Here is a 27,885-nt window from a genome sequence, read left to right on the forward strand (position 1 = left end):
TCTCTACCACTGCAGGAGGGATGTGAGAATAATGGACCACAGCTGTGTGTATGGAGCCTGGAACGTTTCATATCCCTGTGCCTGTTTGGTTCATCACTGCTCTTTCCCTGAAACCAAACACAGATGAATGCTGGCTGGTCTCTAAGCTAAAATCCACTCGATCACCAGTCCTATGGGTTTTTACTCTGGTCCATTTCTCTAAATCTGCCCCAAACCTCCACTCCCACACCCACTGCTGTGGGGTGAGTGTCATCATCTCTGGGATGCACCGTAACAGCACCTGATGCCGGGTCTTGCTCCTGCCTCATCTCTGCCCCTCCAAAAAGTGTCCTCTTATTTATTCCTCATAACTTCAGAAATTACTAGAAAGCTACAGTAATTCACAGTGCGGTGCTGATGAAGGATAAACAAATAGATCAATGGAATAGACCAGAGAGCTCAGAAATGGACCCCCATGTAATTTTCAACAAAGGATCACAGTAACTAAGTGGCTGGGCTAGGTGCATCACACCCCCTCAAGCCTTCAACTCTCAGGGCTTACTTCCATCATAGTCTCTGGCACTATCTCCTAAAGGATCGGTTCCACTGCTAGGACTGTGTGAGATCCTCAGGAGGAAACAGCGAATCATATCTGACTGCATTCTCACTTCCCGGCACAAACTTTGGCACAAACATTTGGGTGAACCAAGGAATCTGCTTGGAAGAAAAAAAAAAGGGAAGAAAGAAGGAAGGAAGGAAGGATGGGAAGGGGGAAGGGAGGGAGGAAGGGAGAATCCTAAGGGGCAGAGAAGTGGTCATGGCCCCAGAAGAAGAGGCCTGCTGGCAGAGATGGGAAAAAAAATATCTAACAGAAAGAAGGAAGCCAGCTAGGGCCCTACAAGGAGGCTTGGGGCTGACTTACAAGGTCCTCCAGGTTGCCAGGACCTCCAAGGCCCTCCTTTTCCAGAATGCGGCTCCCAAAGCCCCCCGGCTCCTTGGCTCCAGACGCGGTGGCTGATTTGGTCCCCTCCTCCCCCTACCCCAGCAAGGCCAGCAGCTGCCTCTTAAGTCCGGTCCCCACCCTTCCCATCCTGCCTCGGCCCAGACCCAACTGGGGCACAAACGTGCCAGATTCCAGAGTTCAAAAATTTGCGGCTCCATTTGTTACATGATTTAAAAGAAGAAAAATCTGTTACCCAAGTTAAAATCCTTTTTCTATTAACATGCCAAGCATAATCTGTTTATAAGCATATAATGATATATTTTATGTTCCTTGAAAAAAAAGACGTAACTTCAAACCTACAATAGCTGTTTAATATGACAATTTGTTTCACCCCCGGATTACTTTTCTTTCTTTTAAAAAGAAATCAATCAATGGGAATTCCCTGGCAGTCCAGTGGTTAGGACTCAGCGCTTTCACTACAGGGGCCCAGGTTCAGTCCCTTGTCAGGGAACCAAGATCCTGCAAGCTGCACAGTGCAGCAATAAATAAATAAATAATAAAAAAATTTTAACCAATCAAAGTCTATCACATTTTCCAACCACAACTGTTTTTAAGGAGCAAGTAGATCTCAATGCACTAAGCTGCATAGCAGAGAGACCGGGGTCTCGGTGAAAGGGATAAACAGCAGTGCCCACAGCATCTACAGTGCACCATAACCCAGGTCGTGGGCAGGACCATGTCTCCTGCAGATGAAGCGGTGGGTTCCACGAGTTATGTGACTCCCCCAGGTCAGGAATCTGGTGAGTAGCAGATCTCTGGCCCCAGAGCACGTGTTCATTCCACCCTCCAGACTGTTCCAGCCCTTAAAGTTGACACCTGCCCTTGAGAAATGGCAAAGACAGTGAAAGTTTAACAGAATAAACAGCTGCTAACAAAGAGAAAACAACTCTAGGCTAAATCCCTTCTACATAATTAAATCAGCCCCTCTTGCTGGGGAGGTTTTCAGAAGCAGCATGCATGAAACTATCTACAAAGGAAATGCAATTAAGGAGAGTCTTTTTAATATACCCAATTCTGGACAGCCCTTGCCCTAGGCAGAAACTTAATTCTACTGAAGGATAGCTGCCATTGAAAAGTTGTTATGTAAATGGTAAAGTAAGGGGAGAAAAGACACAGAAACCATTTTACAAGGTAAATGGGAAACCGGCTGAGAAGGGAGCAGTGCGGTAACAGATCTCCAGTTCACGGCAATGACCATCGTGGCTGGCTTACCATCGAAAAGCTGGACCTTAGAGACCAAATGCGACTCCATCTTATCATTTATTTTACCGGCTCTCCTACGTTAACCCAACAACCAAGCAAAACAGGAGACTCTTTTCAGGAATTAGCTGACCGCAAGTTAACAGCAACGTATTTTAAAACATGATTTTTGGTCACTGATTACACAGCTGAAAATTGAAGGAAACTACAAGTGCCAGGTTTTAAAAAAAAAAAAAAAAAAGCTGTTAAGTAAACTCCAGAAGAGGAGAGGTGGGCAGTGCATGTCGTGTATCATCAGCAGTAGCCCAATGTCTTGGGAGAGGGAAGGCACCAAACAGAGAAGAGAGTGTAATAGGGAAGAACAAATCTGACTCCATACTGGATCTGTTTTTTTTTCCTTTAAACTTTGTATTCTATTGCTTTTGCTACAAGTTAAGAATGTTGCCTAAAATATACAGGTTAGCCCATTCTCAAGGCTCTGACTTTTAAAAGTACAACACTTCTCCATTCACACAAAGATAAAAAGTCGCGACACACAGGATACCATTTGTCTTGGAGGTTTATAGGAACACTGTGACCAGGCCTAGGTGCACAGCTGTGAGAACAACAGATTCCGGCACCAAGAACTTCGCAGCAACCAACCAAACGCCCTCCACTTTTGGTATAAAAGAAGGCTGACTTCTAACTCAGGTAAGATGGTTCTTTGGGACACTAGTCCACCATCTTCTCGGTCTGCTGGCTTTCCAAATAAAGTCACTACTCCTTGCCCAAAAGACTCATCTCTCGATTTACTGACCTGTCGTGCGGCAAACAGTACGAGCTTGGACTCGTAACATCATCACTGTCAGAAAGAATGCCTGGCATAGTTCAGGGCTCCTGACCCACCACTCTGGCTCTGGGTCTGCTTCATCACTACACACACACACACACACACACACACGCAGGAATCTGACACAACAATGGGATGAGGGCAGGACCAAGGGTCAAAGGACTCTTTACCATCCCTACCTGGCATGTCGAGAGGAGTGTCATGCAAAGCTGTTGGCTTGAACTGAAGAAGCCAAGAAAAGTGCCCCCGGGGTTTGGGCACCGAACATGCAGCAAACATAAGCTCTAGGTGTCTTCTGCAGCCCTCAGCATGCAGGACACTCAGTATAGCTACTTTGGGATGAACCCGTAGGCTCAGAAGATGAAGCTGGAGGGGCAGTTGTGCAGGGTAAGCCCTGTGACACTAAGCTTATATTTCCGAAGTCACTGGGCTCTGCCAGGGAACCAGGCTGGAAGGGGGCAGGAGGCGGTCAGATAGTTCATTCATTCTTCCATTCAATAAAGGCACCCTGGGCACCCACCCGGGGCCAGGCACCGATCCAGGGGTTGGAAGTACAAGCCAGGCAGTCACCCAGAAGTTTGGATTTCATCCCAAGTCAGAGGAAGTTGATTTTTAAAGCCTCAGCTCTGCCATTTCTAAACTGTATGAAGTTGACCTCTCTGAACTTTTGTTCCTCGTCAGTAAATGACACACAAATTAGAGGTGTCGGGAAAACTGAGTAGCAAAAGGCATGAGGTCAGTGCCCCAGTGTGGATGCTTACTGTTAATTACACAGGAAGGAGCCCCAAGGTCAACGTTTAAGGGCTTTGACCAGGTGTTCAGTGGAAGATCCATCGCGGTCCTGCATCCAGCCAGCAGAAAGGCCGCGTCGCCCAAGAAGCCAGGGGCGGCTGCCTGGAGGAGGTGCCATGTCAGCTTAACTTTAAAGGGTGAGGAACAAGGGCCCACAGAGCTAGGCGGCAGGTAGAGGCTAAATTACAATTTATCGGGCTTCCCTGGTGGCGCAGTGGTTAAAAATCTGCCTGCCAATGCAGGGAACAAGGGTTCGAGCCCTGGTCCGGGAAGATCCCACATGCCCCGGAGCAACTAAGCCCGTACGCCACAACTACTAGACCTGCGCTCTGGAGCCTGCGAGCCACAACTACTGAAGCCCGCGCACCTAGAGCCTGTGCTCCGCAACAAGAGAAGCCACCGCAATGAGAAGCCCGCGCACCGCAACTAGATAAAGCCCGCGCACAGCAATGAAAACCCAACGCAGCCAAAATAAATAAATTTATAAATAAATAAATCACAATTTATCACAGGGTATTACTGGGTTACCAGCAGTAACCAGCTAATCCCTGGTGTTTATGGCTCCCTCTACCGCACACAAAGAAACTTTCCTTCAGCAGCTCGGTGGAACCCTTTCCCTTCAAAACATCCTGGCCAAGTACATGGGTCTAAAGGAACTATCCATTTCACAGAGGAGGAAACTGAGGCCAGGCAACAAGGAGGCCGAGCCAAGGCCCACGCGGCCACCGAGTCGGCAGCATCGGATTCGAACCTCCCGCCCGCCAGGACGCCTGCGCTGGGTCGCTAGCGCGCGCCCCGACCCCTCCCGTTGCCCCGGAAACGGCCCCGCACGCGCGAGCGCACTGCTTTCCCTTGCTCGTTCTTCCGCTAGCACCCTCGTTACTTTTTTTTTAATAAAAACCCAAGGCGGCGGGATACTGCCAGCGATTTAACGTGCCGTCGAAGGACGCCGCTACGTCCGCTCTCCGCCCTGGGCCGCAGATCCCTCCGCCGCCCAGCGGCCTGCGCGCTTCTACCCGACTCCAAGCTCGAAACGGCTTCCCGCGCGCCGCGCCGCGCCCCACCCCCACCTCATCCCCACCCCAACCCCCAGCCCGGCTCACCTGCCGCCCGCGTCTCCATGGCAACGCCCCCACCGCGGAGGAAAAAAAAGCCTCGGGCTCTTCTGGGCCCCCTCCCGCGCCGACCGAGAAGGCGGGGCGCTCCGCTGATGCTTCGCTTTTTATTTTTATTTTTTTAAGAAAAGAGCCGGCGCGGTTATGGCGAATCTGCGGCATCCAACATGGCGGATGGAGTCTTCGCCCTCCTCTTCCCGGGGCGCTGACGACGGCGTCGCGGACGTCAGGCTTGGATGACCCTCCCCCAGCGGCGAGAGCGGCCGGGCTGGGCTGGGCTACTGCGCATGCTCGGCTCCGGCGGTCGTGCTTTGTGTCCCGCTCCGCAGATTCCGTAGCTCCGGGTTTTGAGCCTCTCCTGGGAAGGGGCTAACGAGAGGCGTGGAACGCAGATTGGAGGATTGGGAGTCTTCACAGTGCTGCCAGAGCCAGCATCTACCTGCCGGCCCATCCTTGGACCCAATCCCTGCACTCCACCGGGCTGTACGAGGTTAAGGCAGCGCTCCGGTCCCAGTTCCCAGCGATTTAACTTTTCTTGGCTTTAGTTTACTAATTTGTCAATCGGGGCGGTAACAGCCTGCCTCCCTCTCAAAGGTTGCAGTGTTTCCTGAAGTGGGATGCTTTCCGCTAGGAGTACCCGACTTGATTTAGTCTTCCAGACTGAATTAAACAACTGTAACCGCCTCGACAGAATGACTGCCTTCTCTCTGTCCTCCTGTCTTGCAGAAAGTCTCAGTTGGGTGTGAGCACGTCTCCCTAACCCTTGCTCGTCTCCCTGAATCTGGTTCACAGTCTTCCTTCTGCAGGCAACAGTATCTGGTTGAGATGTAATGACCTCGTCTTCCTTTTGGTCTACCACTTCCTTCAGATCTCTGCTCAAACGATATCTCCTGGTGGGCCCTCCCAGACCACCCCACCCAAAGTGGCCCTCCTAAGTCACTTTCTGTTTTCTCCCCAGTATCAATTACTGCCTGACATTAATTTATCTCCATCTCGTCTTTGTCGTCCCTTTGGTCCCAGAAACTAGAACAGCCTGACAGTAATTTATTGAATAAATTGAGTTCCTGTTGCCTGTATTTTTAAGGTTAGCTTTTGTTTTAACAATGTTTTTCATTTATGGTAGTAATGTATAAAGTTTTCTTTTTAAACCCAACTTATATTTTTAAAAATTGGTCAACCTAAAATGGTGCAGGACCTCCCTGGTGTTCCAGTGGTTAAGACTCAGTGCTCCCAGGACTTCCTTGGTGCGCAGTGGTTAAGAATCCGCCTGCCAATGCAGGGGACACGGGTTCAAGCCCTGTAGCGGGAAGATCCCACATGCCGCGGAGCAACTAAGCCCGTGAGCCACAACTACTGAGCCCGCGTGCCGCAACTACTGAAGCCCATGTGCCTAGAGCCCGTGCTCCACAACAAGAGAAGCTACCGCAATGAGAAGCCCACACACTGCAACGAAGAGTAGCCTCCACTTGATGCAACTAGAGAAAGCCCACGCGCAATAACGAAGCCCCAATGCAACCAAAAATAAATAAACTAAAAAATTTTAAAATACTATTTAAAAAAGCATTAAAAAAAAAAAAAGACTTCATGCTTCCAATGCAGGGGGTGTGGGTTCGCTCCCTGGTCAGGGAGCTAAGATCCCACATGTCACGTAGCATGGCCAATAAATTAAAAAAAGGAAAAAATGGTGCATGTGGTACAGAGACAAGGCCCCCAAAAATGTAAAAGTGAACTTCAAGTGAGAAATTTGGGAAATACTGATTTATTTTTATGGTTCTCTTGAAGTGCTAATCTGCGCCTGTTGTCTTTTCCTGGAATAGCCTTCCCTCTATTGCTGCTCGACTTGAGAAATTGTCCTTCAGTTCATGCCTGTGTGTTCCCACACTCCCACTCACACCTCTCTTTATCCTCCCCACACCCGTTGCGTTTATCTGTTTGCTCAGCCCCCTCCCCATGAGCTAGACCATGAACTTCATGAGCACAGATTTTTTTATCCTTGTTTCCCAGCTCCTACTGCACAGAAGTAAGTGTCACTCAGTGAGCACATTTGTTCCCATTGTCACTTGTTTTCCAGTTAGTAAAACTCCCATGAACACTGAGCTTTAGGATGACGCTCTGATTTCTCATGAATATTCTGCCTTGCTCCTTAATCCTGTTCTTGGGAAATAGAGTCATTATAAGACCCCAAATTTACCCAGTCCATTAAATATATGTTCAGGGATATCTCCTCCCCCAACCCCTTTGTTTCATCCTCACAACAACTGGAGGGCTAAATTGGACAGATCTGACTATCGTGCTTTCCTTGAAGAGAAAAGGAATGTTCAGAGAGGTTAGTTGGCTTTCTGAGATCACACAGCAAGCCAGTGAAATCCCAGCTGTGGAACTGGACTTTCCATGCCCAATATTCTCCCCACATGGCCATCTGGGATGGGCCCACAGTACCCACTACACCCCCAAAAGGGCCAATTTCAAGGCAATCATAGGGTTATTGCCACCCACCACATCCTACATCTCAAGACAGATGTCGAGGTGGAGCCCATCACAGTCCTTCATTTGTGAATGAACTGCTCAAGAAGCTGCACTGATGAACTTTCCTTTTCAGAACGATAAATATTTGCAGTAACCACTATGTTGCTGTGAATCGATTTCTGTCAGGAAATTAGAGTTGTTCTGAGTTGCTGACAGTACTGGTTTTGTGCTGGGTTGCCTTTCTGGCAACAGCCATTTAAATGTTAGTTATTGATTAGCAGACGGATTGCTCCCGGATGTTGTGACGAAAATGAATTTTGGAAATGAAGCAATTTAAAGTTTGTCTCAAAACCCAATTGCCTCAGAATATTAATAAAGTCAAATTTAAAAAAAAAAGAAATTGTGGATTATGAATGACAGTCCCGGGTTAATGATTTGGCCAGTTATGATTTTCTCTGTGATTCTCATGGCATTTTCTTCCTTCTCTATTCAAAGAAGAATCACTGAGCACCTATCATAACTGAAAACTGGCCTGGCCACGGGCATACAGAAATGACGAAGAGCCAGTCCCTTTCTATGGGACCAGATCTGCAAATGGAGAGAAGAGTCCACCCCTGGCTTTGCTGAGTGATTTGCACATTTTCAGTCAGCAAAAACCTTTATTCTTTCCATTTGCGTACTATCCCCAAATGCCTTCAATTAATGAAGGCGCATTAGTGGAATTAAATATAAATTCCTCAAAATTGTATTATTAATGGCATCCTGCTTCAACGACAGTTCCTAGAGGGGATGAGCTTCCCAGCTGGCCCTCTGGTGTCCATCAGCCTCTCAAGGCTAGCACAGGAGTGAATTTGTGCCAGAAATGTATCACCATGAAATGGCATTTGGTTATATAATAATAAATTAACATAATTGAATATATTTGTGTCAATAATTTTATAGTTATGTCTAATAGGTATATGACAAATGAGCATTTACAGGAAAACAGAAAAATTTAGATACATAATTTTATAAGATGTTTTCTTGAAAGCAGGTTCTGATAAAGTATACATACAAGTGACCTCAAAATAATGGGCCTTGAGGCACATAGAAGTTGATAAAATCAGAGGTTGGGATAATCACAGTCTGAGTGAAGTGTTAAAATCTGAATAGGCACGTTATAGAGAAAAATATATTTAAAACTGTATAAAAGAAGAGGTGGTAATAGTAGAATGATTTGAGCAATTTGAGAACATAATTTGACCTTAGGAAGCAACATCCTCTCTAGTTCTTCCTTTTCAGTGGCCACGGTGTGCCATCTCATCACCAGCATGCACATATTGTACCCTCAGCACACACACGTTGATCTCAATAGCATTTTTCGTTAGCGGTACCCAGGGCTCCTTCAAAGGACCTGAGTCCACGTCTGGAAGCAGGGGAAAGTCAGAATGGCCTGAGACAACTTGCTCTTGCCAGAAAACCAGGCTGCTGTCAAAAGTGCTGGGCTATTGCTGAAAGGACAAAGGAGTTGACTGAAAAGGAAACGGGGTCCCTCTGGTCAGGTTGTGACAACTTGGATATAACAAAGAATAGCTAGGTCTACAGTTGTCGATTTACCAGAACAAGTTGAATCTGTGAAAAGCCATGGGTCCTTAACGATCAAAAAGGAAAAGTTAGGGACTTCCCTGGTGACGCAGTGGTTAAGAATCCGCCTGCCAGTGCAGGGGACATGGATTGGAGCCCTGGTCCGGGAAGATCCCACGTGCTGCGGAGTAACTAAGCCCATGCACCACAACTACTGAGCCTGTGCTCTAGAGCCTGCGAGCCACAACTACTGAGCCCGTGTGCCACAACTACTGAAGCCCATGAGCCTAGAGCCGGTGCTCCATAACAAGAGAAGCCACCGCAATGAGAAGCCTGCACACCACAAAGAAGAGTAGCCCCTCGCACTGCAACCAGAGAAAGCCTGAGCGCAGCAACAAAGACCCAACGCAGCCAAAAATAAATAAATAAATAGATTTTTTTTTAAAAAAAGGAAAAGTTAATATGTGTAATGACAAAGCTAGTTATAACTCAAAGAAAGGCTAAAAGCAGTGTTTTAGTAAGTAGGTAAGTTCGGCATAATATGGGAATCTGTTCCTTACTTGAAGTTCGGTATATCTGTTTATGAAATGGCATATCTATATAAGTTGAGAAGAGCAGATAAGTTTACTGTGAGTCAAATATTTCCAGAAAGAGTAGGAACTGTACCCAAACCAGGGAGGGCAGGTCAAGACCAGTGGTCTCCTAAATAACCAAGTAGAAAGAGCGTTCATAATTGGTGTGGCAAGTTAATGGACTGGCCAGATGTCCTAGGAGAATGGCTGATAGATTAAACTGCTCTATGGCCCTGCTAATTATAATGAATGCTAATGAGGCATAATGAAGTTAATTGTAAACTGAGGCCAAACATCATGTACCCAAAATTCAACAGACACAGAAGTGAAGATTGCAAGAACTTGCTAAGTCCTGTTGCCTTAGCAGTTGAACCTGATCTGAGAGAGGGCATCCCAACCAGCAAATGCCTGCTGCCATCTGATTCACCTTGAAGGATTCAGTGTTCCCGCTAAGAATCCATCAATCATTGATCCAGAGGCTGTGATTTCCATGCACCTGGGAAGGAGATAATCTTTCTCTTTTGGGTCTGATATTAGAATCCTGGAAAAGTACAAAAAGATGTTTTATATAGCTAACAAAGAAATTGGTCAAATCCTTAGTTCTGATTTTTACAAATAAGCTTAAGTATGGGTACAGTAAAAACTTTTGTGTTGTTAAGGTGTTTGAAGCATTCAAGAGAAGTTATATTAGACTGAAAGTTGTAGTGAAACAGGATAATCTGACCAAGTGTGTAAATGTTTAAGGACATTTGATTCATAAGGTTTTATCAGTTGCATTTAAATAGTTTGCAAAAAAAAGTGAACAGATTTATAAGTACAATAAATATTCTGTAAACCAACCGCAAGCAATAGTAACTGGGCAATGTAAACAAAAAGTGGGGGGGAGGGGTGGCCTTGGAGCCCAGCAACAAGGAGGATAAAACAGGAGGACTGGGCTTCCCTGGTGGCGCAGTGGTTGAGAATCCGCCTGCCAGTGCAGGGGACACGGGTTCGATCCCTGGTCCTGGAAGATCCCACATGCTGCAGAGCAACTAAGCCCCGTGCGCTACAACTACTAAGCCTGCGCTCTAGAGCCCACGAGCCACAACTACTGAGGCCGTGTGCTGCAACTACTGAAGCCTGCATGCCTAGAGCCTGTGCTCTGCAACAAGAGAAGCCACCGCAGTAAGAAGCCCGCGCACCGCAACAAAGAGTAGCCCCCGCTCATCACAACTAGAGAAAGCCCATGCAAAGACCCAACACAGCCAAAAATAAATAAATAAAATAAATAAATTTATTTTAAAGAAAAACAAAAACAGGAGGACTACCAGAGCCTAGCAGGGTGCCAGGCCCATCTGGAGACCCAATAAACAGTTATTAAAGGAAGGGAGAGTGTGGAAGGATGGAGGATGGATCAAGGGATGAACGTTGGGGTGAACCTGTGTGTTCCGGTTGAGTGGGGACTGGGACTCTGCTGAGCTTGGCTGGGACCCCTTAGCTGGGGCAGCTCTGCTCCATGTGGCTTCCGTCTTCCTCCTGGGACAGCGAGTTAGCCTACGTATGTCCTTTTCATGGTGATGGCAGAAGCCAAAAAGGGCAAGTGGAAATGTCAAGTGCTTTTTCAAGTCTCTTCTACCATCCCATTGACCAAAGCAAGTTACATGGCCAAATTCAGAATCAACAGTAAAGGAAATATACTCAGCTTTTTGGTAAGAGAAGATAAATTCCCAGGACAAAGGGTGTTACCACAGGGTAGAGTGAAGAATTGGGACCGTTAATAAAATCTACCATTCATTCCATCATGAGCCCACAAGAAAATACTCATAAAGTGTACCCAAGAATTTACTTTCTAAACAACCAGCTGACCACATGCTTGGCTGAAAAGAAAAGAGAAGATTCTGTCATTCAAGGTTTGGTATAAAAGGGGGATATCATTTTTACCTTAAGCTTCGATGTAAGATGGATTTGAGTTCAAGTTTGATTCTGCCATTTGTTGGCTGTGTGACCTTGGACAAGTTATGCTCACTCCATGGCGAACGTCCATTCTTCTGGCCTGCCTTCTCCCAGTGACAGCATCCAGCTTTCCTCTGGGAACTTCCTTGCCCTCGTGGAGTAATTTTTTTTATGTCATTATTATTGACAGTATAGTTGACACTAGTGAGCTCTGTGACCCTGAGACATCCATTCCTAAGCCCATCAGTAAAACTGGGGGAGAGTCAGATTAGGTAGCTCCCCGCGCTGGGATCTCATCAGCTCACCATTCCAACACCAGTTAGCCAAGCTGCCAGGCCTCCAATTCTGACCTGCAAGTGAAGGTTTCCTTGCAAACATGAAGCGCTATGATTGTACTTGTATTTAAAAGGATCGTGATTATGAGCAATGCCTGTAAAACTAGACAGCCTGAGTTTGTAATCCTGGTTTCATCCTTACAAACTGGGCAAGTTCTAAAGCTTTCAGTGTCTCAGTTTCCCCATTCATAAAACAAGGGTGATCTCCACTGCATGGGCTTAAATTGTGAGGCTTAAATGAATTAACACATGACAGCTAGGTTTCCTTTTTAAAAATTCAAAGCTGTGTTCCTATTAGACTGTGGAATTTAATATCTTGCAAACCTAATTAGTATTTTCATCTTCTCTGTCCTGCCTTCACATTTTGACAGTGTTTGGGTCAGTTAAATTAGGCTGGTCTTGGACTTCCCTGGTGGCGCCGTGGTTAAGAATCCACCTGCCAATGCAGGGGACACAGGTTTGAGCCCTGGTCCGGGAAGATCCCAAGTGATGTGGAGCAACTAAGCCTATGCGCCACAACTACTGAGCCCACGGGCCACAACTATAAAGCCCATGCACCTAGAGCCCATGCTCTGCAACAAGAGAAGCCACCGCAATGAGAAGCCCACGCACCGCAATGAAGAGCAGCCTCCTCTCGCCACAACGAGAGAAAGCCTGCATGCAGCAACGAAGACCCAACATAGCCAAAAATAAATAAATTGATTTTTTAAAAATTAGGCTGGTCTCTGCAAAATTCAAATATCAGAGGGGGCTGACATCCAGACTTGCTGACCTATTCTTCCATCCTTACACACCACTGACACTTATGTCAAAAAGAAAGCAGAGAGCAGTCTGGCCTGGGAGTCATTTGCTGCAAACGAATAAATCCTGAGAAGGCTGAGGGTGAAACCTGCATTCCCCCGATGCCTCAGTCTACCGTCCTCCAGTGACCAGGCTCAGGCAAGCACCAACTCCTCCCTCCCCCAGTCACCCTCCAGCCTCTGGTGAAGTTCATCAGTGCCGACATCTCCCCTGATCTCGCCTTCTTAAAGTGCACTTGGCACACTTACAGCCTCCCATGGACGATACGGGGTCCCCCCGGCACACAATCCACTTTCCCTTCCTGCTTCCTGCTGGAGCCGTGTGTGTGACAGGAGAAACCCACATCAGTCTTACCACCATGAGCTCCTTCTGCCACAACTGGAACATCCTTGGCTCTCAGAAACTATGTCGGAAGGAAGAGAAATGGAATGAATAAATGTCTCCATTTGCTACTGTCAGCAGATAAACATTAACAGGAACATTTAGGGGAGGGTGGCCCCTGTTTAGAAATGTATAGGGGTATCTCTGCAAGGGTTCCCAAGTTAAGGTTTAGCACAGAATGTTGGAGTTAAAATGACTTTAAAGATCTTTGAATCAAACCTTATTTTACAGATGGGTAAACTGAGGTCCAGAGATGCTAAGCCTGTTGTTCACCAGGCAACCAGGATGGTGAGGGCACGCAAACCATATACAAGTGACTTTAAAGAAGCTGGAAATGTTTAGTGTTCTTTCCCTGGGAGAAGACAGCATTCAGTGGGGACACATGTATTGATCTTTAAATATCCAAAAGGTGATCCAATGACGAAGAGCTTCTTAAGAAAACAAAATGTCCAAAGATGAAACAGTTGCCCCCTAGATGCAGTGAGTGCTCTAACCCTGGAGGTGCCCAACCACAAACTGAGAAATAACTTATAGAAAGAGGAGAAGCATCAAAATGGGAGCAGGGAAAATGGCTAAAATGATGAGGGCAGGAAATACCAGTGCAGAGAGTGTATGGGGCAAGTGGAGCTCCGGACACTGCTCACGGGAGAGGTAACGGCACAACCACTTTGGAAAACTGATGGACGGTTTCTGATAAGGTTAAACTCACCTCTGCCCTATGATCTAACAAATTCACTCCCAGGAACAGACACAACACAAGTGCACACGCATGTTTCACCAAAAGACATTTAAGAGATGTTCTTAGCACATTACTCTTAATAGCCCCAACTCGGAAACTACACAACTGCTCATTAACAGTGAAATGAATAAATAAATGTTAGTATATTCACACAATGGAATACTATGTAGAAGTCCCAGAGCTTTCTCTATAAAGGGCCAGATAGTATCTCCAGCTTTGTGGACCTTATGGTCTTCTCAGCTTTTGTCTCTGTAGTGCAGTGCAGAATGCAGCCATAGACATGTACAGAACTTAATTGGCATGGCTATGTTTAAAAAAACAAGAACAAAAAACAAAAAACCCCAGAACTTTACTTATGAAAACAGATGGAAGGTTGAATTTGGCCTGCCAGCCGTAGAATGCCAACCCTACAATACAGTAATAAAAATGGACAATCTACAGCCACACCCAACAATATGGATGAATCTCACAAACAGTGTTGAGCAAAAGAAACCAGACCCAGGAGCACGTACTGCAGGATTCCATTTATATAAGGTACAAACACAGGCAGAGCTACAATTGAGGGTGCTGGAGGTCAGGATGGTAGTCATGCTCTTGCAGGGTGAGCGACCAGAAGGGGGAGCGAGAAGGTTCTGGGGATGCTATTTCCCATCTGGGCCCTGAGTATACAGTGTGTTCAATTTTTGAAAATTCATCAAGGTGCAGAGTTATGATATGTATATTTTCCTTCTTTCTTTCTTTTCTCTTTTTCTTTTTGTGACACCGCACAGCTTGTGGGATCTCAGTTCTCTGACCAGGGATTGAACCTGGGCCACGGCAGTGAAGGCATCAAATCTCAACCACTAGACCACCAGAGAACTCCCTGATATGTGTACTTTCTGAGTGTATATAAAAAGATGTTCCATTAAAAAAAGGTTTTCCACGAATTAGAAAAGATACATGTTAAAAAAAAAAAGACACATGCACTCTAATGTTCATAGAAGCATTATTTACAATTGCCAAGATATGGAAGCAACCTAAGTGTCCATCAACAGATGAATGGGTACTTCCCTGGTGGCACAGTGGATAAGAATCCACCTGCCAATGCAGGGGACATGGGTTCAATGCCTGGTCTGGGAAGATCCCACATGCCGCGGAGCAACTAAGCCTGTGCACCACAACTACTGAAGCCCAAGTGCCTAGAGCCCGTGCTCTGCAACAAGAGAAGCCACCGCAATGAGAAGCCCGCGCACCACAATGAAGAGTAGCCCCCGCTCACCACAACTAGAGAAAGCCTGCAAGCAGCAACGAAGACCCAATGCAGCCAAAAATAAATTTAAAAATAAAAATAAATAAATAAATGGATGCATGTAGTTAAAAAAAGAAAAACAGATGAATGAATAAAGAAGATGTGGTGTATATATACAATGGAATATTACTCAGCCATTAAAAAGAATGAAATAATGCCAGTTTCAGCAACATGGGTAGAGCTAGAGATCGTCATATGGAGTTAAGTCAGTCAGACAGAGAAAGACAAATATCACTTATATGCAGAATCTAAAAAAAAATTGATACAAATGAATATATTTACAAAACGGAAACAGACTCATAGACTTAAAGAATGAACTTATAGTTACAGGGGTGGGGGGAAGGGTGGGGGGAAGGGATAGATTGGGAGCGTGGGATTGACATGTGCACACTGCTGTATTTAAAATGGATAACCAACCAGGACCTACTGTATAGCACAGGGAACTCTGCTCAGTATTATGTAACAACCTAAATGGGAAAAGAATTTGAAAAAGAATAGATACATGTATATGTATAACTGAATCACTTTGCTGCACACCTGAAATTAACAAAACATTGTTAACCAACTATACTCCAATAGAAAATAAAAAGTTAAAAAAGATGTGAGGGCTTCCCTGGTGGCGCAGTGGTTGAGAGTCCACCTGCCGATGCAGGGGACACGGGTTCGTGCCCCAGTCCGGGAAGATCCCACATGCCGCGGAGCGGCTGGGCCCGTGAGCCATGGCCGCTGGGCCTGCGCATCCGGAGCCTGTGCTCCGCAACGGGAGAGGCCACAACAGTGAGAGGCCTGCGTACCGCTAAAACAAAAAAAAGATGTGAGATATATTTTTTATATATATATATATATACACACACACAACAGAATACTACTCAGCCATAAAAAAGAATGAAATTTTGTCATTTGCAGCAACATAGATGGACTTGGATATTATGCTAAGTGAAATAAGTCAGAGAAAGACAAGTACTGTATGATATCACTTACATGTGGAATCTAAAAAATACAACAAACTAGTGAATATAACAAAAAAGAAGCTGACTCACAGATATAGAGAACTAGTGGTTACCAATGGGGAGAGGGAAGGGGGTAGGGGCAATATAGGGGTAGGGGAGTAAGAGGTACAAACTATTGATGTTAGGCATAAAATACGCTACAAGGATATATTGTACAACATGGGGGATATAGCCAATATCTTACAATAATTATAAATGGAGGAAAACCTTTAAAAATTGTGAATCACTATATTGTACACCTATAACATATAATATTGTATAGCAACTATACTTCAATTTTAAAAAAGCGTTTTCAATTTTTAAAAAGTTAAAAAATAAATAGGAGCAGGGCAGCTGCTGGCTTGTGGTCTCCGATTTGTGACTAATTCCTAGACACAAAGTTGGATGATAACAAAGCTGGAACTAAGACCCAGGTCTCTAGCTCCCCATAAGGAGCAGACAAGGAACTGACGCTCAGTGAACATTTCTGTGTGTAAGCCACATGCAGCATTCAATCTTCTTAATAGCTCTCAGAGAAGGCATTATTGTGCTCATTTTTGCAGATGAGAAAACTGAGGCCCAGAGTGGGTATGGATTTAGCTAGTTAGCGGCAGCAGAAATGTCATCTGAGCCCAGGACTGTCTGATTCCAGACCCATGTTCTTAAGCTGCTCCACAAGTTTTAAATGCAAACATGGTTCTTCTTATATGAATGTTGCATGAGCATAAAAACAAGCTGTGAACCTCATGTTAAGAAATATTATCCAGGTATCACTGGCTTTGGCTGCCGGCAGCCAGGGCTGCTAAATCTTATTGGAGGATGGCTCTGCTGGATGCTTCTGGGCAAACCCTGGCCACGGACACAGCCGGGAGGGAGAACATAGGGCCTCCACGGGCATTTTCACTGTGCTCTCTCTCTCTCTGAATCAAGTGGGGTGGGTGGGAGTGGGGGAGAAAGAGGATGGAGTGAGAACCAGGTGGGATTCTGGGTGAGGCAGGCACACTGAAGGTGGAGGGGCTCATCCCAAGCTGAGCGAGCTTGAACCAGAAAGCAGAAGCAAAACTGGAAACTGGAAGCCATGCTTCCTTCAGGAACCATTTCTCCCTCACATTCGCCTCCATTTCTGAGATGACCCTCTCCCTCTCCCCCATCCCCCACCTCCAATACCGGTTGTAAAAAGCGAGAGAAACGTACCTCCTCGTCCAACCAAGAGAGGTGTAGGATGAAGGTCTACCTTTCAGTATTTTGTGACTATTTCAATTTATTTTCAGTAGTTAAAAATCGGGAGTTACGTGGAGGAAACTTAAATGCATATTTCCAAAGTGAAAGAGGCCTGTCTGAACAGGCTACATACTGTACAGTTCCAAAGATATGAACATTCTGGAAAAGAACAGAGACAGTGAAAAGATCAGTGGTGGCCAGGGGTTGCTGGGAGGGTAAGTGAAGAGGGATGAATAGGTGGAGCACAGAAGAGTTTGAGGGCAACGAAATGACTCTGGTTCGTACTGTGTTGGCAGATACATGCCATTATACGTTTGTCTAAATCCATAGAACGTACAACGCAAAGAATGAATGTAAACCATGGCCTTTAGTTAGTAATGATGTATCAACATTGGTTCATCAATTGTAACCGATGTACCACACTAAGGCAAGATGCTAATAATAGGAGAAACTGGAATGGGGCTGGGGGAGGGAGTATATGGGAACTCCCTGTACTTTCCATGCATTTTTTCTGTAACCTAAAACTTCTCTAAAAATAGTCTATTAATTTTTTTTTTAAAGTCAGGTGAGTTCATGGGAAAATCTGGATTTCTGGCTTCAATGGAAAAATCTGGTCTGTGAACACAGAGCCGGCTGCATTCCTCGGTCTGCCAGAGTCTAGCAACAATCAATCCCGTGGAGGAAGCACAGCTTTTCCTCTGGGGTTCCCTCTATTAGGACACCCCAATTTTGTCAAAGCCAAAACAAGCCAGTGTCACTCTTTTATGCTGTCCATCTGGACTTTGGGGTCATTGGAGTTTGGGATGCCAAGACTAAGACCAGTAATTTAGTGCAATAGGTTTCAAACTGGCTTCCTCAGAGACCTTCCTGCCTCCAGGGGTACTGGGTTCGGGGAGGAGAGGGGGAAGTGTGCGGGCTCTGGCCCCCTCACTGCTGCTTCTCCTTTATCTGCTGGACCTGTTGGACTTACTGTATAGGATGTACTCCAGAAAAGTGGTCTGTGGCTAAACATACGTGCAAACACGGGGCTAACCCGATGCCTAGGGTTTTGAGGCTCCAAATGGCAGTGTCCGCTGAAGGTGATTGCTCAGGGGGGAGGGGGTGTTACACCTCTTGTCTCTCTTAAGTTCCCTCTGTCAGACCCCTCAATTTCCATTTATGTCTCGTCACTAACAGTTCATCATGGTGTCACCCATTTCTGATGTGACTGGTTTTGAGGGCTGTTTCCTGCTGATGGAACATCCCTTCCCGTCTGTGCAGGACTGCCTCGTTTCCTGCACCAGCTTCGTCCTCCTGCCACACCGCTCCTCCCAGACCCTCTCAATTCAGGGTTAAGGCCCAGAGGTTTTATTAAAAGAAAATGAAAGCACGTGGGCCTGATAAACATTAGGTGTGTGAGATGCACTAGGAAAATGAGACCTCTGCACGAAGACGAACTGTCAGTGTGCTCGCTCTTGGGAAGTCCCTGGCGGTCCAGTGGTTACGACATGGTACTTTTGCTGCAGGGGGTCCGGGTTCGATTCCCTGGTCAGGAAACTAAGATCCCACAAGCCACGGTGCAGCCAAATAAAACGAAACAAAACCAAACAAAACCAAGCGCTTGCTCTTGTTACAGAGTGTGGGGAAGGCAGATGGAGTCCCACAGCACCTTCCTGCTCCAGGAGGCCCTTCGGGGACTCTGCTGTAAGCGGCTCTTGGGGTCCAGGCTCCAGGTTCAGAGCCTCTGGCCTGCCGGGTGCACCGTCTGTGTCCCCTTTGAGCTGCTCACGTATCACACTGCTCCCTCCGCTTCAGGCAGCTCTTATATACCCTCGTGACTTGTCTTTACTTTTAGGAAAGAAGTTTTCATGAACTTGCTGCCTCTCCAGTGTGTCTGTCTCCTACACGTGTCCTGTATCATACTGCTTTCTTTTCATAGGTTGACCATATATATATCACTCAGTCATAGCATCCCCAAAACTTTTCTTTTTCTTTTTTGGCCGTGCTGCCGGGTTTGCAGGATCTTATCTCCCCGACCAGGGATCGAACCTGGGCCCCAGCAGTGGAAACTCAGAGTCCTAACCGCTGGACCGCCAGGGAAGTCCGACCAGAAATGTTTATAAAGTAACTGTTAGGCGCCAGACGCTTGGAAGAAGCTGGTCTTTGTCCTCAGGAAGCTCATCCTCTTGATGGAGAAGACAATCATGTGAAAAAATAACTGCTGTAGGAGGCCCACACTTACCGCGTAGTAAGCACAGGAAGGAGAGGGGTGGGTGTGGGGCGAGCAGAGCGCAGGAGGGAGCAGCTAAACCCACCCCCAGAACTAGGGCAACAGCTCAGAGGTGAAACCTGAGCCAGTCTCGAAGAGCAAGTGGGTACTTGACCGGAGGGGCGGGGCATCGCCCACAGAGGGCATGCCTGGGCAAAGGTGTAAAGAACGTCACCATGTGTTTCAGGAAAGGCTGGTGCCTCTGGGGGCCAGCATGCAGCGACTGCCTGGGCAGAGAGACGTTTTGCATCCGAGGAAGAACTGAGCTGGGGCAGCTGCTTAGTCCGAGGGCATTAGGGATGGTGGGAGGGAAGCCAAAACTTAATCCCCTTATCAGATCAGCACAGCCCGGTCCTGCCTCTGCTCTGTCCTTCTCACCGTGTCAGCGGCTTGCCACAGGGGCGGTGAGCCACACCTGCCGCTTGTCCTGTGCTGGAGCGAGCTGGGAGAAGTCAAGTCACGTGGGTACGAGTGTGTGCTTGTCACCTGTTCCTCCTCTATGATTTATTAGGGTCAGCTGTCCAATTTGTGCTTCTTCATATATCAACTTCATCGTCATCTTCCAATGTCCGGACTGGAAAACAGGAGTTTTTATCTGGGTCCATGGCTTTGGGGGAATGTATCAACATCCTGAAATTATGTACAAGATTGTGTTAGCATGGGCATTTTTCCCAGGGAAAGGCTCCCAAGCTTTTATCAGAGCGTTAAACGAGACCCTTTTTTCTGAGGCCCTTTTCATTGGAGGAAAAGGCAAACAAAACCTCCCAAGAGCCGTGGATGCTTTTTCCCAAGAACGTAAGTACAGGAGGAGCAGCGTTGAGATCAGCACTGAAGTTGGACAGTGGGCGTAGCTGATCCTAAGTCCAATCAAATAAATACGTACTTCAAAAACCACTTTGCTTACTAAAATTCAAAATAAAACGTGATCTTTGACAATGCTGGACTATCTAGTGTAACCATTATAATAGCAGTTCTAATTGGCCTTTTCGTATGTATTTTGTGTGTGTTTTCGTATTTTATTACCTTTTTACTTATTAAGGGATTTCCTCTCATACCTAATCTGCAAACGAAACACTGAGGGAGCAGAGCAATCTGAGGGCGTGGGGTTTTGTTTGTTCGTTTGCTATAAAATAAGATCAATAAGTCCCTCATGAGGGCTGTGATAGAGATTAAGTGCATACAACCATGACATGTCATGCCATTACTGGTAAAGTAAAGCTGACCTCATGATCCCAAGAGGGTGAAACATGATTTTCACTGGTTCCAGGGTTGCACGAAATAGGAGTCAGAATTTTTAAAAAGTAAAAATAACGACAACAAAAATGTCAAATGATATTGAATGCCGAGTGTAAGTCCATCCCTGATTTATGCACTTTATAACCATCTCAGGAGGCAAGGCATCGGATCCAAGGAGGTGGGCAGAGACAGATAAGGCCCAGCCTCCAGTTTTAGTCGGAAACCGAGAGGCTCAGGCAGCTGAGAAGCAGACTGAGAAGCAGGGACCAGGGCTCAGCTGACCCCAGATGTTAGAACTGACATTCATTAACAGCGCCATGAGGGTGAGAGTGAAGACCATGGCCACAGAACCCCAGTTATTAGAATGGGAACATGGTACGTAGGGAGAGAAGAACGGATGCGGGTTGAGAATTTAAAATGATCACACCCCGGCCACCTACTGCAGGTGGCCTTGCTGGTATGTTCTTTCCAGCACTGGGTCCATTTTCATGAATTATACACTGACGCTCATGACCACTATCCATGTGCAAAGGCAGACATATTCACACATCAGAAGGTTTGGGGATCACAAACAAACATTTCAGGGCAGGACATGGGGGCCCTGCCTGCTGTACGAGAGTTCAGTTTCAACAGTCGATACCTTTGTTTTACAAACTTTGCTGCAAGTGGACTCGAGTGATTATTTGAGAGTGATGGCTTTTCCACTGCTCCATAGAGCTGGATTGGCCTGGGCTGGCCTCCAGGTCCCCTGAAACCCTCCAACATCAGCAGTTCTGCCCACATTGACCTCTATACTGAGGCTCCCTGTAAGATATCACTTGGAAAAAAAAAAAAAAGGTTTTGCTGTTAGAACAACTTTTTTTTTTAATTTGAAAACATAGTTCTAGGGCTTCCCTGGCGACACAGTGGTTAAGAATCCGCCTGCCAATGCAGGGGACACGGGTTTGAGCCCTGGTCCAGGAAGATCCCACATGCCGTGGAGCAACTAAGCCCATGCACCACAACTACTGAGCCTGCGCTCTAGAGCCCACGAGCCACAACTACTGAAGCCTGCACGCCTAGAGCCCGTGCTCTGCAACAAGAGAAGCCGCCGCAATGAGAAGCCTGCGGACCGCAACGAAGAGTAGCCCCCGCTCGCCGCAACTAGAGAAAACCCACGCTCAGCAACGAAGACCCAATGCAGCCAAAAATAAATTAATTAATTAATTTTAAAAAAACCCACCTTTTAAAAATATATAAATAAGTAAATAAATAAAATAAAAACACAGTTCTATTGATCTTTCCATAATATTATTCTGTGAAGATCAGTGGAACGGGGCACTGAAAGCAATGACACTCATAGTAAGCCGGTCAAAAGCAGCGGCTTGTTAAGCCCAATAGGGACAACTCTTCAGACTTAAGCCAGGGCTCTGTGTGTTCAGTCTTCGGGGATCAACAAAGTTAAACAGATACAAAATGCTGGGGCGCGGGAGGTGTCAAAGACTGTGTCTACAAAGCAATGAGTCCTTAAGGAATGGCTCCCTTTCTGACACGTGGTTTTTAGTGCTCATCATCTAGGTTCTTTAGGCACATGCAAGTTGGGGCTGCCCAGCTGCGGCAGGCGTGGAGGTGGGGTAAATCTGAGCGGGATAGTGAGGGGCTGAGGCTGATTAATTCATTTTAGTTTCCAGTCAGAATGGGTCTGGGGTCGGACATACGTACCGAGGGTGATGGGTGGTGGATACAGGAGGGGTCTGACACTGCTGCACCCAGAGCCCCCATCTCTCAACTCCTAGGCTAGTAATTGCCTACAACAGCAGTGAGTTTCCTGCCTGCTTACTTTGTATGTATTTATTTTATTATTTTTTTTTTATTTTTTTGGTCACGCCACGCGGCGTGTGGAATCTTAGATCCCCAACCAGGGATCGAACCCGCACCCGCTGCATTGGAAGTGCCGAGTCTTAACCACTGGACCGGACCGCCAGGGAAGTCCCCAGCCTGCTTACTTGGTATCCCACCAATTATTCAAGCAAAGAATGCAGTTCCCTCGGGATAAAAGAGCAAAACAAAACAAAACAACACACACACACACAACCATTTTTGGGCAAGGAAATCGCTCTGCATTGTGATGCTGTTCAGGTCTCTTGGTAGAACTGTTATGGTAAACACCTGGCGCCCCACTTCATTGATTCCCATGACAGACCGAGGCCGAGCCTCACCTTGTCATGATCTTCGTTCCTCCAGCCTAGTGTTGCTTGCATCTCAGTTTCCTATCAACACAGATAACTAAATAATTTCATGAGCATCAACAAAGAAAACAAACAGGTAGGACTCAAATTTCCCTAAATGACTCCATCCAGCCTTCCTCCCCAAGGTCCCCACGCTGTTGAAATCAGGCAGCTCTAAATCCAAATGCTGAGCTGTCATCCTCAAAAGCTGTTTGGCCTTAGGCAAGCCCAAACCTTCTGAGTTTCTGTCTCCTTATCTATAAAATGAGATTAATAATGGTTATCTTGGGAGGAGCTGGTGAGGATTAGCTGTTAATTTGATCATTAATCCATTCACGCAATCCAAATATTTGAACACCAGCTCTGAGCTGGAGATGAAGTGCTGAGCAAAACCAGACATTGTCCCTTCTTCTCAGGGAATTTAGACTCTAAAAGGGGAAGCTGTCCTGCCCACAGATGATGCCAATAAATAGTGTCCACTTTCAAGCTGGAATAATTGCCAAGAGGAAAGTAGCACAGTTTCCAGGTGAGGGAGTGTAAGGGGGCTCACTCAGGTGTGGAGGGTGAAGGCGGCAAGCGTGCAGAGCAAGAAGTCTTCCCTCAGGGGGCTTCCCTGGTGGCGCGGTGGTTGAGAGTCCGCCTGCCGATGCAGGGGACACGGGTTCGTGCCCCGGTCCAGGAGGATCCCACATGCCGCGGAGCCACTGGACCCGTGAGCCATGGCCGCTGAGCCTGCGCGTCCGGAGCCTGTGCTTCACAGCGTGAGAGGCCACAACAGTGAGAGGCTCGCGTACCGCAAAAAAAAAAAAAAAGAAGTCTTCCCTCAGGAAGACACCAGAGCTGATCAATGGGAAGGGTTACAGGTAATTAGGCAGAAGCAAGGGAACTGCTTTCCAGGCAGAGGGAACAGCATGTGCAAAGTCCCCAGGATGGGGACAGCAAGACATTGGTTGAGGAATTCCCAGAAGCCAGTGTGGCAAGAGAGCAGAGCGATGGAGAGAGTGGTAGGGCCAGGCACAGGGCCTGCACTCAAAAGCAAGCTTCACAAGTCCTTCCAGGGTCAGAAAGAGAAAACCAAATATCGTATATTAACGCACAGATGTCGAACCTAGAAAAATGGTACAGATGAACCAGTTTGCAGGGCAGAAATAGAGACACAGATGTAGAGAACAAATGTAGGGACACCAAGGGGGGAAAGTGGCAGCAGGGGGGTGGTGGTGGGATGAATTGGGAGATTGGGATTGACATGTATACACTGATGTGTATAAAATAGATAACTAATAAGAACCTGCTGTATAAAAAAATAAACAAAATAAAATTCAAAAAAAACCGAAACAAAACAAAGCAGTCCTTGCAGGGAAAAAGTCAACAGGCACAGCTGAGCCTGCTAAGAGTCACCGAAATTAAAAACACTTTCAGGGGGGCTTCCCTGGTGGCACAGTGGTTGAGAGTCCGCCTGCCGATGCAGGGGACGTGGGTTCGTGCCCCGGTCCGGGAGGATCCCGCATGCCGCAGAGTGGCTGGGCCCGTGAGCCATGGCCGCTGGGTCTGCGCGTCCCGAGCCTGTGCTCCGCGACGGGAGAGGCCACGGCGGGGAGAGGCCCGCGTACCGCAATAAAAGAAAAAAAAAAGAAAAAAAAAAAACACCTTCAGGAGATACAGGGTGGGTATGACTCCAGGGGACAGTTCCCGGTGAGCTTGAGGGAGACAGAGCTGAAGCCACTCTCCTTCCCTTCCTTTTATATTGTGAAGTCCATTGGGGGCCATCCTGAACGGCCTCAAGATAGACAACTCCAAAGACCCTGGCCGGGTTTGCAACCTGTAAATATCTATCAAGAATATTCTTGTTACCCGAAAACTGGGTTCGCCTCTTGGTGGGTGTCGAGCCAAAAGACACAACCAAGCCAAAGAGTAGGAGAAGGAAGGATTTATTACTTGCAGCAAGTGAGGACAATATCGGGGGAACTTTCCCAAAGCACTGTCTCTCCAAACAGCTGTATTGGGGAAGTTTTAAGCTTCATGCATGTTCATGTACATGCATGTTCATGAAGGAGCTTGGGCTGTCAACAGAGTCAGAGCTTTAGTTGACTAAACTCAGGAGGGTCAGAAAAGGTCAACATCATCACCTCTTAGGTTCCAGTTGATCTGGGGTTGGGCGCTTCAGGCTAATCTTTACCATACCATTGAAACAGATTGGGAGTCTTCACAACTGATACATTATCTTTTTTTTTTTTTTTTTTTGCATTACGTGGGCCTCTCACTGCTGTGGCCTCTCCCGTTGCGGAGACTCCGGACGCGCGCAGGCTCAGCGGCCATGGCTCATGGGCCCAGCCGCTCTGCGGCATGTGGGATCTTCCCGGACCGGGGCACGAACCCGTGTCCCCTGCATCGGCAGGCAGACTCTCAACCACTGCGCCACCAGGGAAGCCCCCCACCCCCCACCCCGGATACATTATCTTTGCTGTTGTTACTTCTCTTGCCTGGTAAGAGTTTGTTCCTGCATTCTTTTGTTCCCTTAAGATCATGAATTACTGAGACCTGTTCCAGGGCAAGCACTGTGGCCAGGCTTAGATCACAAAATGGCTTAGGTGAAAAATGGCTTCTCTTCTGTCAAGAAAGCCATGCCTGCTTCCAAAAAAAAAAAAAGGTATCAAGTATGTACAGATTGGGAGTCAAAAGTGTGTGTAGGTGTGTGCATGTTAGGGTAGCATGGGGGTAAGGAATGGAGATGAAAATTCTAGGTAGCTGTAATCAGACAAAGAAGAACCAGGATTTGGAATTGGGAGATCTGAGTCTGCCACTGGTTAGCTACATAACCTTGTGCAGGTCACAGCACTGTCAGAGCCTCGGTCTCTTCATCTATAAACTGAGGATAAGAGCAATCCCACCCTGGGGTGTTGTGAGGGTTAGAGTTATGCATTCCTCATCTTCTGGGTACTAAAGACCACACCCTACGATGAGGTTCAGACATCGAGGGAACAGCCTCTGCCTTAGAGGAGCTCACAGTCTAGGTCCTAGACTCTATGAAAGAAACAAGGAAACAGATAATTCCAAACAATGCGATGGGCACGGAGCAAAAGGAAAACGCAGGCATTGTGGCACTGTACCTGGAGGCTGCACGCGCAGCACAGGCTGCTGACTCCGTCCTTGTCCAGCTGTTCCAGCCTGAGCTCCCTGCCTGTTCTTGCCTGGAAGCTCTCTGCACACTAGAGCCTGTGGGCAGGAAGTGAGGAAGGATTACCACCAGCAGCTCTCAACCTGTGCATGGCAGCTCTGCATTAACACCAAACCCTGTGCCCTGAGTGGACTGACTGCGAGGTGAGTGTCCCCCGATTTCTCAGAACTTCCCCGAGCAGGACCAAGGCCAGTTGCCCCCATGATGACTTGCTTTTCATGCCCCCTCTTAGTGACTCCTTCCCTGCCTCATTTCATTTTCCCAATCTTTTAACAATTCTTTCTGGGGTCATTACCTAGTAATCTCCTAGCACTCAAATCCTTGTCTGGGGGCCTGTTTCCCTGGAAACCCACCAGAAGGGGGGTGAGACACAGTCTGTGGAATGAAGGCTCTGACCTGAGCTCGCTGGGCTCTGAAGGTAAATACGGTTGACCACCCCTAACCCCCGGGGCACGGGTAAGGCATCCAAATTAGCATCACTATTAAAAGAAGAAATTGACCAAAGCCAGGTCGTTGAACCAAGGCATGTCCATGAACAATGTGTTACGGGTCCAATGACAGGAAGTGAGTCTACACCAAGAAATTAAACAAAACAAACCTTTATACAGATAGCTTGAGAAGCCCAAGCTTAGAATGCCCCGTTCCCTTCTTAGCCATGTCTTTTTGTTTGTTTCTTGTGTCCACAAGCTAAACAACGGTACTTTGTCCCAAGTCTTTCCCAGGATAGGTCAACGCAGAGAAGAAATAAAGCACAAGGGCGCCTTGCATGGAATTTAGCCTCAGGCCTCCGGAACCATGGGATGCTCTGGCCTTAGGAAGGACCCTCTCCGGCCCCCAGCTTTCCAAGGGCTCCAGCTCACGTGCTACCCCTCGGGAGGGCTGGGAGCCGCATCAGCACAGCCTGTTAATCACCCCTTGGCAGAGCCAAGCAAGCAGCTCTGGGAAGCCAATTAGTGGAACAATGTCTAGAAGACTGAGAACCAAATAACATCAGAGGCAAGGGTTGATGGCACTTTATCTACCAGAGCCAAACTGTTAGCATGGCTTTGAAGATGTTTCTAAGAACAGGGTGGAAAATTATTAACCTCGAATTGCAACCTTTCTCCACCCCTCTCCAACTGCAGTATCCAACGCAGCCGGGGCCTTACACACAGTAGGTGCTCTGGAAAGTTTATAAATACGTAAGAGAAAAATATGTTACGTTTCTATTTTTTTCTTTTGATTTCCATCTTAGTTGAAGACCTTCTCTCCGATACAAAGAAGCAAATTTCAGATATGTAGTTGGATGAGTGGGTCAGCACCTTATTTCATTCAAGTTGCAGCCCAGTTTTTTTTTTTTTTTTTTTTTGAGGAATTAAAAACAGCTGTACTGTCTTACAAATCAAGTCTTCACCAAGAACAGAAATGTGGCTCGAGAAACAATTTAGAGCCCACCTATCCCTTTACCAATCCCAAATTCTCCCCCATCGTCTCAGAAGGCTTGCAGATATTGTAAAAGACCTGGGCTTAGGGAACAGAAGTCCTTCTTGGTGGGAGGCTTCTCCATCTATATTGACTCCTTCCCGTCAGAATTCAAACCAATTCTTGCTCCCCCCACAGTCCCTCACTGTCCTCCTCCTCCTGTCTCTCCCCACCCTGCACAAAGTTCTTTTTTTTAAAATTTTTTTTAAAGATTTAATTTTATTTATTTTTGGCTGCATTGGGTCTTCGTTGCTGCACACGGGCTTTCTCTAGTTGCGGCGAGTGGGGGCTACTCTTTGTGTTGCGGTGCACGGGCTATTCTCATTGCGGTGGCTTCTCTTGTTGTGGAGCAC

General features: G+C 46.9%; 1 protein-coding gene and 1 long non-coding RNA gene across 3 annotated transcripts in view; both read right to left on the bottom strand.

Moving 5' to 3' along the window:
• ZFAT (zinc finger and AT-hook domain containing) overlaps positions 1-5,338 on the bottom strand; it is a 191,110-nt gene extending 185,772 nt beyond the window's left edge. For both annotated transcript variants that reach the window (XM_027132528.1, XM_027132527.1), the window contains exon 1: positions 4,907-5,338. In XM_027132528.1, the coding sequence (XP_026988329.1) occupies positions 4,907-4,925 (19 nt within the window). In that variant the 5' untranslated portion in view covers positions 4,926-5,338. The remainder of the gene's footprint in view (positions 1-4,906) is intronic.
• An 11,543-nt stretch (positions 5,339-16,881) lies between these two features.
• Positions 16,882-23,525, bottom strand: LOC113633864 (uncharacterized). Its single transcript, XR_003438389.1, has 2 exons — positions 22,888-23,525; positions 16,882-21,506 (listed from the first exon to the last, which is right to left on the bottom strand). It is a non-coding gene; the product is annotated as an uncharacterized LOC113633864 (long non-coding RNA).
• Between the last annotated feature and the right edge of the window lie 4,360 nt (positions 23,526-27,885).

Source organism: Aethalodelphis obliquidens, unplaced genomic scaffold, assembly GCF_003676395.1.
Source record: "Aethalodelphis obliquidens isolate GAN/ISIS:26980383/991018 unplaced genomic scaffold, ASM367639v1 scaffold41, whole genome shotgun sequence".
Lineage (NCBI taxonomy): Eukaryota > Metazoa > Chordata > Mammalia > Artiodactyla > Delphinidae > Aethalodelphis > Aethalodelphis obliquidens.